Source organism: Choloepus didactylus, chromosome 2 (assembly GCF_015220235.1).
Source record: "Choloepus didactylus isolate mChoDid1 chromosome 2, mChoDid1.pri, whole genome shotgun sequence".
Lineage (NCBI taxonomy): Eukaryota > Metazoa > Chordata > Mammalia > Pilosa > Megalonychidae > Choloepus > Choloepus didactylus.
In genome coordinates, this window is record NC_051308.1 from 141,191,217 (window position 1) to 141,206,437 (window position 15,221).

The following is a 15,221-nucleotide window of genomic DNA, read 5'->3' on the forward strand; positions in this document are numbered from 1 at the left end:
AAGGTTTGAACTCTCAGAGGTTCGAACACTCCCCCACTGCGCTAACAGTTCCTCTATTTTCTTCCCTTTCCCATGTGCCTCTGAACTCATAGAACACTGGGGATGGACTAAGGGGATCCAAGATTTTGCATGTAATACATAACAAAATTATATGTAAGGTCTCATCACTTAAGACTTCCTTAGCCCTCCCTCTCAGGCACAGCTGCAAACCTCGAAGTCTACGGCCATTCTCAGGGCTCTCATTCTCAGGGCTCTTGTAGCACTCCACTGGTATCTTCCCTAGGCAGGGAGGCAACACTGGGCCAGGGCTCTTCATATAACACGCCCTATCCTCTACCATAGAGCAAGTAGGAATCTGGGATGAACACAGAGTCTGCACTCTGTAAGAGCTCAGTGAATATTTGTTAGATAAATTAGAACACTGCCATAAAGGAAATCTGGGGCCTCCACTTTAATTACTTATATTACCCATTATCATCCCCTGAAAATCAAAACTTGGCTGTACAGTTCATTTTTAAAAAGCAGATGTTTCTTTCCAGTTATAAAAAGTTATAAAGGAAACTTGACACTATAAAGGAAAGAACTGCATTAATCTCATTGTAATAAACAAAAATATCTCCATAATGCCCTAGATAAAACCTTAGAGACACTAAGAATGTTATGAGTACACATGCCAAATCAAATCTCAAGCATAGCTATCTGTTTTTAACAAATTGAATAAATTTATATACAAATTTTTATGACAATTAAACATTTTCTTGTTTAAATAGAGCACCCCAATATCAACTTACAGGCAAAGCATGTCTTCAAAACTATGAAGGGAGTGGAAATACTTGGGAATTTTTTTAAATGGACACTAATAAACAAATGTTCTTATATCATTTTGCTACCTGACTCAACAAAATGTATTTGACAAGCCAAAATTCTAGGATATAGAAGTCTGAAAAAAAATCATTCCCTGGTATTAACTTCTCAAGACATTTTTTAAAAATTAATTTGGGAAATAGGCAGCATTTCACTTTACTGCAAGTGTTTGCCACATTTGATTGAAGTAAGCTGTCATTCATACATTTAACAGTAATTGTTTTTGTTTTTGGATATGTGTGCATACATGTATTATACAAGCACAACAGGTATACCACTGAAGAATTGTCCTTGTAATAACACCATTTGGTAGCCTAACTTCATATGTGTATTCTTAACTGCTACAAGAAATCAATAGTTTGTCACAAAGGGATTTTGAATGTTTGCTTTTAAAGTTTTGGCTAGTTCTATATTTTATAAGCCAAAACAGAATTTCCAAAAACAATGACGGAAACAAAAATAAATATTTCTACATTTCAAAAAAAAAAAAAAAAAGAGCAATCTCAAATTAGTGGTCCAAAATCTCTCACGAATAATTACTAAACCTAAAACATTAGTAAATTCTTCTATTTAAAAATAAGAGAATAAAGGTATGCACTAATGATCAAAAGGTTAAAACTAATCTTTATGAACAGTAAAATAAAATGAATAGCTATGTTCACTATTTCTATACCCTTTACCACTAAGTAGGTCTAGATAAATATCTCATGCAATGTCTGTTTATTTGGATTATAGTTGTCCATTTGGTTAAATAGTAACCTTTTATAATCAACCATATGAAGAGAAGCAATGGACTCACTAAGAAATATTCATTCATAGAACCAAAAGAATATGCTTGCAAATCTGCCTACCCCAAAAGATAAATATTAGATAATATTGGACTATCTTCAGCAGCTTGGATAAGGTTGATGGAATAAATAAAGAAATTTAGATCTTAGATCTGAATCTGAAAAAAACTAATAAGAAAGTGAGAGCTTTTAATAGAATTAATATAATAAAAATTTACTTTGGATAAGCCTCCAAAATTAATATTTGTGCCTTCTTCCACAGTGAATTATATAAATGTCAACATCTATCAATAGAATATTTTAAATCACACAAATTGTTTTTCTAATTAGTTACACACACGTGCACACAAACACACCCTTGAAAGAAATCTATATCAGACAGGAACTTAAGGTACTTTTCAACCCCACAATATTCTATAAATAAACACCTAAGGAAGGATGAGGCAAGAGTATGATTTAACCTCTTTTGATCCAAAATCTATTACATAAGTACTATGCAGAAAAACTACAGACACTCTTCACTACTAGAAAAACCCAGAATAAAAATCTGAATCCCTACAACTGATCAACTTAAATGCTGTTATTTAATCTTCAGTCTACAAAAGATTCACCAGATTTCCTTTGACTAGTTAACTCTTCTAGTGTGTTTAAAATACATTTTGATTTGAAAGCATGAATTTTCACAACTTCTAAGAAATATACCTGTGCCAGTGAGGCATGCCTTTGTTGTAATAGTCACAAATACATTTTTCAGTCCAAATACTGAAAATGCTGAAAAATATATTTGGACTTTTTACCATTGTAATAAGCTGATATTGTAATAAACATAGTCCTTGAGGTTGACAATTACAGATTGATTCCCTTTATCAACATTCCCTTTTCTAAAACAATATGCATAAACAATTTTTAAGTACAATTGAACATTTGTTCAAAAACATATGCTGAGCTTCGTTATATATCAAGGACCATAACTTGGTATCACACATAAAATAATAACAAGTATTCTCTGTGCTCTTAAGGACTCCAAAGGCAAGTGGAAGTGACAAACAGCAATAACAATAGCACAAATAAAGATACACCACTGATTCCATGCTAGGAACTATTCTACTACATATGGCACCTCAGTTAATCCTCCCAGCAACCTTATGAGATAGGTGCTATTATCCCTTCCTTTTTGCCCATGAAAAGAAAAAGTTGCATTAAACCATGATAAGTTCCACAATAAAAGATATTGAGATATATAAGAGATAATGGCTAAACAAAGACCACTTTTAAAAATCAAGAAAAGAGAACTACAATGTCTTTTTTATTCATTAAACAGGTACTTTCTTTATATTTCCCTAACTTCTAAACCAATAAAATAGTATTGACATTACAGTGGTATCACATAAACTCAAACATGCTGTAATGATTAGTACTTTATGAGCTTAAAGTAAAGTCAATATTTGAATTATTTGGTTTAAATTAAGTTGCCAGACCATTTGTTTATAAATAATAAACAAACTCTAGATTATTAATTTAGATTTGTTTTTGAAAGCAACAGAGTGGAGGAGGAAAAGAAACGAGTGTCCCATGTGTTTGGCTACTTCACTTCTGCTAGCAACAGGTGGGGTGGGGAAACAAGGATGGTAGAAACCACTTAGGAAACGGCTGCAACAGTCCAAACCAGCAAACATTTCTGCTGATGCAATGGGACAGAGCAAGAATCCAGGCCTCATTTGGGGATGCTTTCCTAGTGCTCAAGAAATGAAAATTGGGGAGTCCTCAGCACATACATGGTTGCCGGAACTTAGAAACAGGTGTACTCAATCTTGGAGAGTGTGCATAACCAGAAATCAAAAGGCCCTAGAGAAACTGGCATTTCAACAAGGGCAAAGGAAGAGAAAGCACATGCGAGGGAGACTGAGAAAGAACGGCCAGAGATGTAAGGAGTAGAGATGGAAGAGATGGAAGAGATCCTTCCCTAACAGAAGGGATCCTTCTGTGCTCCCTGAAGAGCACAGAGATGGAAGAGACAGAACTTTGGAAGTTAGGGAAGGAAAGGGAGTTTCCAGAATTAGAGTGGCCACAAAGTAAAATGTGACAGAAGCATTAAGCAGAGAGAAGACTAAGCACAGCCATTTGGTTATGCTAACTCTTGTTTTAGCAAGAACAGTTTCAGTAGTGCCACAAAGGCAGAGGCCATTGCATAATCAGTTGACAGCTGAAAAAAAGCGAAGAGAGTAGAGACTGCTCTTAAGAACCGTGGAGGTAAAAGAGGGGACAGAGACCAAACAACCATTAAAGGGGAAGAAACAAAATCATGGCGTCAAAACGTTTTCTAGACTTAACCAATTATCTTGACCCAGCAATGAGTGTAGTATATCAGTAGATATTTGGAACCAACAGGTCCTTCCACTTTAGCAGCTGCTGTGGCCAGGAAGGAATTTTGCTTCCTTAAACCTGTGGCTTTTGAGTGCTGTAATCAACACTACAGGATGGCTCCAGGGGAAATGCTTCTAATAGTTTTCCTAATTGTCAACCACCCAGGGAGGCACACCTCCATCTTTGTTCCATGTGATGCAGATGTGCCCACATATCTGCATTCTGGGGCTTGCTTGACCCCAGTCTGTGGCTGGAATTCACAGTTACAGTCACAGGGGTTCACATTTTCCATTTCCATAATTTATGAACAGGCAAACCAAGCAGCATCCAGATTCCACTCTAGCTTGCTGTACAAATTCTAATCCAAAGCAAAGACTTAAAACATTATACATTAGGTATCTAGCAAGGCTGACTCCTGCTGTTGACCTAAAGTGGCATGTTAAGAGATGGGAGACCTCACAATTCTTATCAGTTCTCAAGGTCTGTGGTGCAGGGCCACCTGAGAAGTCTACACCATCCAGTCAGTTTGATGATTTACTTATTCACTGCAATGAAGGATGATGGTGTCAACCTGGAGACAGTCCCTGTTCAGATATTAAACTAAACTGATGTTAAATGCAAACACCGGTCCAAGATTATAATATCTGGCAATCCATGTTTCAAATAACTGTTTTAAAAAAAAAAGTCACCCTTGTAGCATAGATTGCTTTCTGATGAAAGAAAAATCACATCATTTCAAGAATTTGTCTACTACAGTAAGAAAATTTTTCTGCTGGAGTGTTCCTGCAAAATCAGTATGGATTCTTGATTAACATGTCTTGGTAACTTTCTACTGAAAAGTAGTTACTTTTAACAGATGGTGTAATCATCTTGAAATGTGCTATACTCTATTTTTAATATTTATTCACTCATTTATTCATTAGTTCTTTCACACATACACTTAATTTCAACATTTAACATCTGCCCACTATGAGTGTATTGTACTATCACACAAAGATAAACAAGACAGTTCCTGCCTTCAAGTACCTACAGAATGCAGGGAAGATACAGATGTATAAATGTTATGGGAGAAGAGCTTCCATGCGGCTAAGGATGACTTCATCAGCCATGTAAGTACAGTGGGCAGGAGAGAAGGAATTCCTGGCAGGAAGAGGGAGCAAGAGCAAGTCTAAAGACACAAAAGTGGGAAGATGCACTCCCACCTTTGCATGAATTCAGGTATGAGGAGAGAGTTAAAAAGAACAAGACTGCAGAAGAAGGAAAAGTTAATGACAAGATGGGCATTTTGTGTTGTGCTAAAGAGTTTGTTTTCTCTTTTAGTCAGTGTGGAACCCATGAAGGACTTAAAAGTAGATGAGTGATATGATTAGATTCAATTGTTAAAACATACACTCTGATAGCAATGTGAAGACCAGATCGAAGAGGCCCAAGATTAGAGAAAGACTCAATACCAGGCATACAGAAACAACCCATGTTTCTCACAAACAGTTCCCAAATAGGCTGCAATGGGACTTGGCTAAGAAAATGTGAAATCACCTGAGAAACTGTTGGAATTTCTCAGGAGCAAAATTTTCCACATTCAGCCTGTCGTGGATCAACCAGAAAATCTGTGTACTCAACTAATTTGATAAGCATAAAGATGGGGACTAGGCAAGGTCAAACAGAATAGACATAACTCGTTTTATTGTGCTTCACCTTATTGTACTTCAAAGATACTATGTTTTTTTACAAATTGAAGGTTTGTAGCAACCCTGTATCAAACAAGTCTATTGGCACCATTTTTCCAACAACACATGCTCACTTTGTGTCTCTGTGTCACATTTTGGTAATTCTTGCAATATTTCAAACTTTCATTATTATCATATCTGTCTATGGTGATCTATAATCAGTGATTTTTGATGTTACTATTGTAATTGTTTTGGGGTGCTACAAACCAAGCCCATATAAGACAGAAAATTTAAACCCACCAGCCATTCCCCTGCCTCTCTCCCTCTCCTCAGGCCTCCCTTTTCCCTGAGAACAATAATATTGAAATTAGGCCAATTAAATAACCCTACAATGGCCTCTAAGTGTCCAAGTGAAAAGAAGAGTTGCATCTCTCTCACTTTAAATCAAAAGCTAGAAATGATCAAACTTAGTGAGGAAGCCATGTCAAAAGCAGAGGCTGGCTGAAAGCTAGGCCTCTTGTGCTAAACAGCCAAGTTGTGCAAGCAAAGGAAAAGTTCTTGAATGATAAGAAAGCAAAACAGCCTTATTGCTGATACGGAGAAAGTCTGAGTGGTCTGGACAGAAGATCAAACCAGCGCAACATTCCCTTAAGCCAAAGCCTAATCCAGAGCAAAGCCCTAACTCTTCAATTCTATGAAGGATGAGAGGGGAGGAAGCTGCAGAAGAAAAGTTTGAATCTAGCAGAGGTTGGTTCAGCGGTTTAAGGAAAGGAGCCATTTCCATAACATAAAAGTGCAAGGGGAAGCAGCAAGTACTGATGTAGAAGCCACAGCAAGTTAGCTAGAAGTTCTAGCTAACATAATTGAGGAAAAACAGATGAAACAGCCTTCAATTGGAAGGAGATGCCATCTAGGACTTTCATAGCTATATAGGAGAAGTCAATGCCTGGCTTCAGAGCTTCAAAGGACAGGCTGACTCTCTTATTAGAGGTTAATGCAGCTGGTGACTTTCAGTTCAAGCCAATGCTCATTTACCTCTCCCAAAATCCTAGGGTCCTTAAGAATTGTGCTAAATCTACTCTGCTTGTGCTCTATAAATGGAACCACAAAATGCCTGGATGACAGCACATCGGTTTATAACACAGTTTACTGAATATTTTAAGCCCACTGTTGAAAACTACTGATTAGAAAAAAAAGATTCCTTTCAAAACATTATTGCTCAGTGACAAAGCTTCTGATCACTCAAGAGCTCTGATGGAGACGTACAATGAGATTAACGTTACTTTCATGCTAGCTAACACAACACCTATTCTGCAGCCCATGGATCAAGAAGTAATTCTGACTTCCAACTCTTATTATTTAAGAAATAAGTTTCATAAGGATATTGTTGCCATAAATAGCAATTCCTCTGATGGATCTGAGCAAAGTAAATTGAAAACCTTCAGGAAAGGATTCACCATTCTAGATGCCATTAAGAACATTTGTGATTCTCATGGGAGGAGGTCAAAATAGCAACATGAACAGGAGTTTGGAAGAAGTTGATTCCAACCCTCATGGATGACTTTGCGGGGGTTCAAGACTTCATTGGAGGGAGGAAGTACCTGCAGATGGGGTGGAAATAGCAAGAGAACCAGAATTGCAGTGAATTGCTGCAATATCGTGACAAAACATTAACAGATGAGGAGTTGCTTCTTATGGATGAACAAAGAAAGTGGTTTCTTGAGATGGGGAAGATGCTGTAAACAGTGTTGAAATGACAACAAAGGATTTAGATTACATAAACTCAGTTGATAAAGCAGCAGCAGGGTTTGAGAGGATTGCTTCCAATTTTGAAATAAGTTCTACTGTAGATAAAATTATATCAAACTACATTGCATGCTTTAGAGAAATCTTTCATGAAAGGAAGACCCCATAGTTGTGGCAAACATCACTGTTGTCTTATTTTAAGAAATTGCCACAGCCACTCCAACCTTCAGCAACCACCACCCTGATCACTTAGCAGCTATCAACATCGAGGCAAGGCCCTCCATCAACAATCTGACTCGCTGAAGGCTCAGATGATGGTTAGAATTTTTTAGCCAGAACGTATTTTTTAACTAAGGTATGTACATTGTTTTGTTTTGTTTTTCACGTTATGTTATTGCACACTTAATGGACTACAGTATTGTGTAAACATATCTTTTATATGCACTGGAAAAACAAAAAATTCATGTGACTTGCTTTATTGTGATATTCGCTTTATTAGAGTGGTCTAGAACTGAACCTGCAATACTGCTGAGGTATGCCTGTAACTTCTGCAGAATGAGGCATAAGAATATGTGGATTCTTGACAGCAAAGAACAAGAACATGAAATTACAGGCAGCCTTCTGAAAAAAAAATTGGAACTAGCATACACAGTGACCAAATAAGAGGCATTTAATAGAGGCCTGAAAAATTATAAATTTGAGGCTACAAAGACTGTAATGTAACTTCTTGACTTATAATAACAAAAGTTAGTCTGCACACCATTATTTCTACAGAAAAAGTTTCCCAACCAGTGTGGCAGAATGGAACCATCTGGGCAGAGACTGGGGCAGCCAGAGTCTCCGGGCCAGACACCAACAGCTGTGAGGTATTTTCACAGGTCGTTGAGCAAATATTATTTTCTACATATGCCATGATGAGAAAAACAAAAGAAAGCCCTGTGCAGTGACTCTCCTCTTGCCATCAGATATGCAGTAGCCTCATCCAGTTCTAACAATATACATCAGGTAACTAGTAACAAAGAGGAGACCCAAGCATGGCAGCATGTAAAAGCTCGGGGTCTAGATGGTAATACCTTAATGTAATGAAAAAAATCCTTATTCTGATAAAGACAACTTCACAGAAAGCATTTTTTTTCCACAAAAAAAATGCAATGATCTATGAAAAAAAGATAATGGTAGATATAAAATACTTCAAAGAAAGAAGTTTATTTATTTTTTAAAAGTTATTTCAAAGTTTTTGAAGTAGGCTCTATAAGAATTTTTTTTTAGCTCTATCTATTCCCTCCCCAAAAAGTATTTAAGGCAGCTCCTTGACAGAGCATGGTCCAAATTCTGGATGGGGTAATAAACGAAAGCCACAGTGATGAAACATCCCCAAATGTTGCCACTGAAGCTCTGTTTCTGCATTTCATTTTCCACTCCACTAAGAACAGGGTACTGCTACAGGATAAGTCTGCCTCCGCATTTTCTGTTGATTTCTTCTGCATTTGCCAACACAAGGACATCATCAAAAATGGCAAGGCCTCTGGTAAAAAGTAGGAAAGCCCTTCAGTGTCAATTAAAATAACAAACTAAAGACAGAAGTTCAAATTCCCTTTGAGGAATAATGGCTGCTTAAGAATAGCAACATTAACGATGGTGTTATTTAGGCAAAGTCTGGTTTGGTAAGGTCCATATTCCAAAAAAGAAAAGAAAAAAGCTAACTGAAGAAAGAATGCAGGTGGACTCTACAGCAGTGCTATCCAATAATAACATAATGAGAGCACATATGTGCCTGCCACTTGCCATGCAAACTTTTATTTGTAATTTTCTATCTTATAGGCTTTAAGACAGACTGGATGCACCATTCTCAGAAAGGAAGTTACTTGACAGAAAATGTCAAATGTTCACCAACTGACTTCTCCTCTCCCATCATGAGGATGGTGGTAGTGAGGGTGGTCATGGTGGTTTACAGGGAAAGGTTTCACCACATTCTTACCAGATTTTTGTTTGTTCGGTTGGTTGGTTGGTTGGTTGGTTGGTTTGCAAGAAGGAAACTGTACTGTCTGCTTCAGGTTTTTCAATAGCTTTTTCAACTAACCCTCGACATTACCATAAAAGTTAAAAGGGAAAAAAAGATAAAGGAATATGTAAAACATCAACTAGTTTTTCTCTTTATTGTGTTATTTGCTCCTTCCTCTTCCTCTCTATCTCCTACTCCCAGTATCTCCTTTAATTGAAATCGTTTTAGTGTTTTGCCATAAACTGTTTCGTGCTCATGTAGAAGGAGGTTTTTTTTTTTTTTTTTTTTTTTTGAGAGGGTGAGGGGATCTGAAACATACCTAGGTAGAGACCTACTTTAAGAAAATAATACAAAATTATGAACACAAAATTAAATATAGGACCTTAAAAGAGGCCAATGTACATGGAGTCTCTAACGTTTAAGCTTTATTAGTTTCAAAGTAAATCATCTCTGCTTATACAACACATACATACACATTTATGGAGGATTGTTCTTGTTATTGTTGGTTTTTTAATAAGGAGGGTATCATGTCATAAGTGCTCTTCTGTATCTTGTTTTTCTTCTCAAAATGCATCACAGAAATCATTCCAAGACAACTGGTATATTACAAATTCATTTTTTAAATGACTACATAACATTCCATAGTGTACATGTATTAGTATCCCCTTTGTTTCTTGTTTTTTGTTTTGTTTTTTGTTTTTCTTGGTTTGAATTTGTTTTTCTTTGCCACTACTAAAAGTTTCAAAATATTAATAGCTTTCTGGTTTGAAAAAAAAAAAAAACTCTTCGGGAATTTTAATACATTGCACTAAATTCATTAAATTTGGGAAAAGTGGCAGTTTTATAATAAGTCTTTCTGTCCAAGAACATGGTATAGGTTTTCCATCTGGTCATATTCCCTCCACAGAGATGTGCAATCTAACAAGGAAAAATATGGCCTGTATGCAAAACACCGTAACATAAGGAAAATGGAAAGTACAAATTGTAACACATGAAATTGAGGGGAAGAGAATATTCTTGACCTCAGACAATGAGACCTGAACTGTAGAGTACTTGAACACACAAGAAATGGAGGAGGGGAAAGGTTACAGGAGTTAGGTATCTGGCGGAAAGAAAGCTCAGCCCAGGGCATGGAAACATTCAAGAAACAGTAAGTGAACAGCTCAGCAGGGCTGGAACACAGGGTGAATACAGCAAAGAAACAGGATACGGGGCTGGAAGGTGGGCTGGATCTCATCCATTCCAAAGAATGCCAAGACAGAGGGGTTTATCCTCATTTCAGCCGGGTAATGGGAGCTACAGCCAGTTTGGGGCCAAGGACAAGACAAGACAAGAGCTCTGTTTAAAGATCACTCAGTCAGGCGTATGAAAGACGGCCTGAGGAGAGAAGGGCCTGGGATCAGTTAGAAAGCTGGGATCACAGTCCACGGGAGAGGAAATGAGATTTGAACCAGGGGAAAGGAAGTGCAAACAGAAAAGAAGGCGGAGATGTGACATGGCCAGGAGCACTAGAAAAAAGAATTTGAATACTCCTTGGATTAAGGAGAAAAGAGATGTTTCCAGTCTGGAGCCTGGTGAACGGTAGAATGTCATGATCACAGAAGAACAAAGCAGAAGACCATGTCTGGGTGAAAATGATCGGTTTCTTTTCGGACACGTTAATTTAACATGAAGGCAGGATATCCAGACAGACATATCCTGAACTACAGCCCAAATGTGAGGGCTGCCTTGTCTTGCTAAGAATGCTGAAAAATTTTATAACACCCCTGGAGAAACCCAGCAGACAAGCTCATTCTCATAGAAGGTTGAACCCCTTCACATTCTACAGACTTCTCATCTTTCAGAAGTTAACTACTTCTAGACTTCTAACCCTACTCAGAAAGTATTCTTTGTCACCTTATAACACGACCTAGCTTGGACAGCCTTTGTCTAAACTCCACATCACAGGGCAAGACAGTACTGGAAAACTCTGTAATGGTGCCATGGGGAAAAAAAATCAACCAACTCTTAAAACTAAGTAAATTCAGCCCCTTTTTAAAATAAAATGTATGTAGTCAATAATATTATAATGCACAAATCCATTTTCATCTTAAACAAAACCTGAATTTTAAAATAAAATTAACTTACAATTTCACTACCAAACTATACTTTGAAATTATTTTGTCTTATAAACTAAAGGAACAAAGTGATCATCAAAAAGGTTTAATAAATTAATATAGATCAATAGATGATAGAGAGACAGACAGATAGATAGATATGGCATTTTCCCAAACTAAAATTTTGGTGACTCCTGGTTCAAAGGCAATAAATAAAGTAGAAAGGGCAATACCACCAATTATGCTTTTATTTAGCAGCCACTCAATTTGCAATACCTGAGTGTTAGAAAAAAAAATCAGTTGAATCAACATGAACTTTTATTTTGCAAAAAATTAAAATGTACAAACCTCATAATGTTCATATTCATCCACATCAAATGTCTCAAAGTCAAAAAATCCATGTTGTAATCCCTAAAAGCAAAATTTAAATTAGTTTTTACACACTAAACTGATATAAAAGTCTAGTAGTCTTTCCTAGAACACTTGCCCACAAAATAATCCTCACTGACTTGAAGGAGAAAGCATAAAACCTTTGATTTTTAATGAAATATCTAGAAATTATCTTATAACCCTAGAAATTTTACTTTGAGGCTATGTTATAAGTGAGACTGAACATGAAAATATGCCACATAAAATATGTTCCTTAATACCAATTTATATTAATTTTTTATGTAAAAACAATTACACATCTAAATGCCATGTACTAGCAAATTTACAGTTAAAACCTATTAAAGACTATGCAATTAATCCATATTTTTGACAAAATATATAATACTGATTAATTTCTCAGGAAAAAAAATCAGTTATTCTTAGGAGGTTTTGTTTACCTTTTATCATTAATGAGATTTTTAGAAGAAAGGGCATTTCTAATTAATAGGCCCTTATTTGTTCCCAAATTCCTGGGAGAATCTGTTTCATTATGATAGTTTCTGACAGAGTAAAAGTGCACTTGACTGCTCTTACACTTTAGAAGGAAGAAGTGATATTTTTAACAACACAAAGTAAACTACATACTCCTATTTGTAACTTAATGACTTAGAACTTTAAAAAATTATCCAGCTTGCTCAGATCTAATATTGTGAAGAGGACAAAGAGTCTTTTATCTTATAAACCATGAAGCTCTACAGATTACAATAGAATACTAAACCACAGGTACTTTCAAAATTTACATGATAGTCATTAAAAATTGATGAAACTGTTAAGCCAGACTCCAGTACATCTTTGAAAATGCTTTAGAGACCAGTGTTTTTCAAAATGTGGACCATGAACCACCTGCATTAGAAACATTTTGGGTAATTATTAAAAATAAGATTTTCTTAAGCCCCATTCCAGAACTTTTAAACCAGAATCTCTGGGGCTGGGACCCAGGCCCAGTATTTTTAACATGCCTTCCTAGGTAATTGTTGAAAATTCTTAAAAATTCTTAAAAAAATTCTTTAAAAAAAAACACTGCATTAGACAAACCCTACAAAATAAGAAGTTATTTAAATGATTGCACTTTAAACAAAGGAAACTAGTTCATCCATATGCAGAGAATATAGAAAGAAAAAAAAATCTTTCTGAACTATCCACGTTTCTTTCTTTATCTTTATTTACAGTGCATGTCTGTGTGTGTCTATGTGTAGCAGTTCACATAACAAATGAACTATGCTCATGACAATGTTAATACATCAAAATGAGAAAGATATGCTTCCTAAAAGGCAAATTGGGTACATTCTTAGGAGGCAACTCTGCTACAAAAACATCCTAGAATATGGAAATTATGTATACAGGCAATGAACCTCAGCTGCCTAAAGACGTGTTAAACCATCTAATACCAGATCTTTTTAGAAGATCAGGGTAAAACAATCCCCGATATTTGGTTAAACAGTAAGTTTACAGGCGACCTTATGAATGAAGTCACACCTTTCCTTTACATCAGGAAGGTGTCATAAATTTCTCTACTGAGTTACCAGTTACCATAATAAAAGGTAGGAACATTCCAGTGTGAACTCTTTCTGAATTTCATAGTGTTATAAAAGACATGGCCTATATCAGAGTGGGGGAAAGAGCAAAACAATGGTAATAGTGATAACAAATTATATTTTTTCCTTCAGGTATATATTTTTTAAATGTCATAATCATGGGTTATATTTCGGATACTATCTCCCTAAGGGTACTAACTGCTGTTACTGGAACTGCATGTTGGTAATACTGATTGCTAGAGTATCTCTACAGTTTTTTAAGGGGAAGGAAAAATATTTGAAAAATTTTTAAGAGTTATACAGGCTTTAAATTCATTTTTAAATAAAATATCAAAATCAGAAACAAACATAGAACCTGGAGCATATTTATCATCCCAATTTTCTCAACTCAGAATATAGCAAAGTAGGCTTTATGCTGCACCAGAGAAAAAAAACTAGAGCTAGAATCATTACTACTCAAAACTGTATCTACAGTCCATGATGACCCTTGCCAATATAAAATGTACATTCCAGAATGATAAATCATGGCTATATGCTCAAGATGGAATTATGTACTTTGAGCCCTCGTTAGAACTCACAGTATGGCTTGCATGACTTCTCAGATTGAAGATTAACGTTTTGAAAGCATATTCCAAAAGTTCTCACGAAACTTCTAGATTAACTTCCCCATTTTAAACCTCAATAAATAAATAACTATGACGTGCTCCTCACACTTTTGGCTGCATCAAATCACCTGGAGGGATTGTTCAAAAACAGACTAAGGGTTCTCCTTCAGTTTCTGATTCAGTCAGTCTAGGGTAGGGACTGAGACTTTGCATTTCTAATGATTTTGCACACTTTGAGAACCATATGCTGATAAGATATTAGAAAGAATCCTAGACTGGATTAGGAAATTTGAGTTAGAATTAGCTCTCCTAATAACTCCCTGTGACCCTAAGAGAGTGACTTAACCTCTTTGAGCTTCTATTTTCTCATCTGTAAAAAGGGGATAGTAATATCTGGCTTACCAAATACTTCATGGGAGTGTAATAATATCCAATTAGAAAACCAATGTGGAAATGTTCTCCTCCACACTAATAGAGAACGGTGGCTTAGATAATTTCCCGTCCCTCCCACACCAAGATTCAGCCTGATAATGAAGCTAAATGGGTAACACAGCAGTATCACAGCCACAGCAGAAAACAGAAGTGATAAATCTGCCCCAGAACAAGAAAGGGAGGCCCAGCTACCATAAGGAGTCACAGAGTTAGTCCTTGGTTCACCCTCTAGTCTGTATTTTACAAATCAATCATCGTTCAACAAGCGAAGAGCCTTCTGCTTACCGGCCTCCCTGGTTATTGAGATTATTCCTCCCTCACATTTTTAAACTTGTGTCAACTACAGCAAAGATAACTGTTATTACCTTTCTGATTCCCTGCAAACAGTCGAGGATGGTGAGATTGTAAGTGCAATTTCCAAAGGAAGCATCCCTATAAACATAAATAAACTTAATATTAAAATGTTTACATTTAGAATATTCAAATAAGAAAATATCAAAGTCAATGGGAGATATACTTGTTTGGCTTCACAGCTATCAAAATGCTAAACATAGGCAATGCATCAGATACCACTAGTTAACTACTCCTTAAGCACTTCTAAAATTGTTTTAATCCAATAAGACAAAATGAATAAAGTAGATTCAAGAGGCTGAGCTCTGGAGTCAGACTGCCTTGGTTCAAACTCCAACTCTG

At 36.2% G+C, this 15,221-nt stretch overlaps 1 protein-coding gene across 3 annotated transcripts in view; it reads right to left on the reverse strand.

The window, feature by feature from the left end:
• Positions 1 to 15,221, reverse strand: part of CDC14A (cell division cycle 14A) — a 187,645-nt gene that overhangs the window by 93,430 nt on the left and 78,994 nt on the right. For all 3 annotated transcript variants that reach the window (XM_037826540.1, XM_037826539.1, XM_037826538.1), the window contains exons 6-7: positions 14,894 to 14,960; positions 11,876 to 11,938 (exon numbers count right to left, since the gene is read on the reverse strand). In XM_037826540.1, coding sequence (XP_037682468.1) covers positions 11,876 to 11,938; positions 14,894 to 14,960 — 130 coding nt within the window. The remainder of the gene's footprint in view (positions 1 to 11,875; positions 11,939 to 14,893; positions 14,961 to 15,221) is intronic.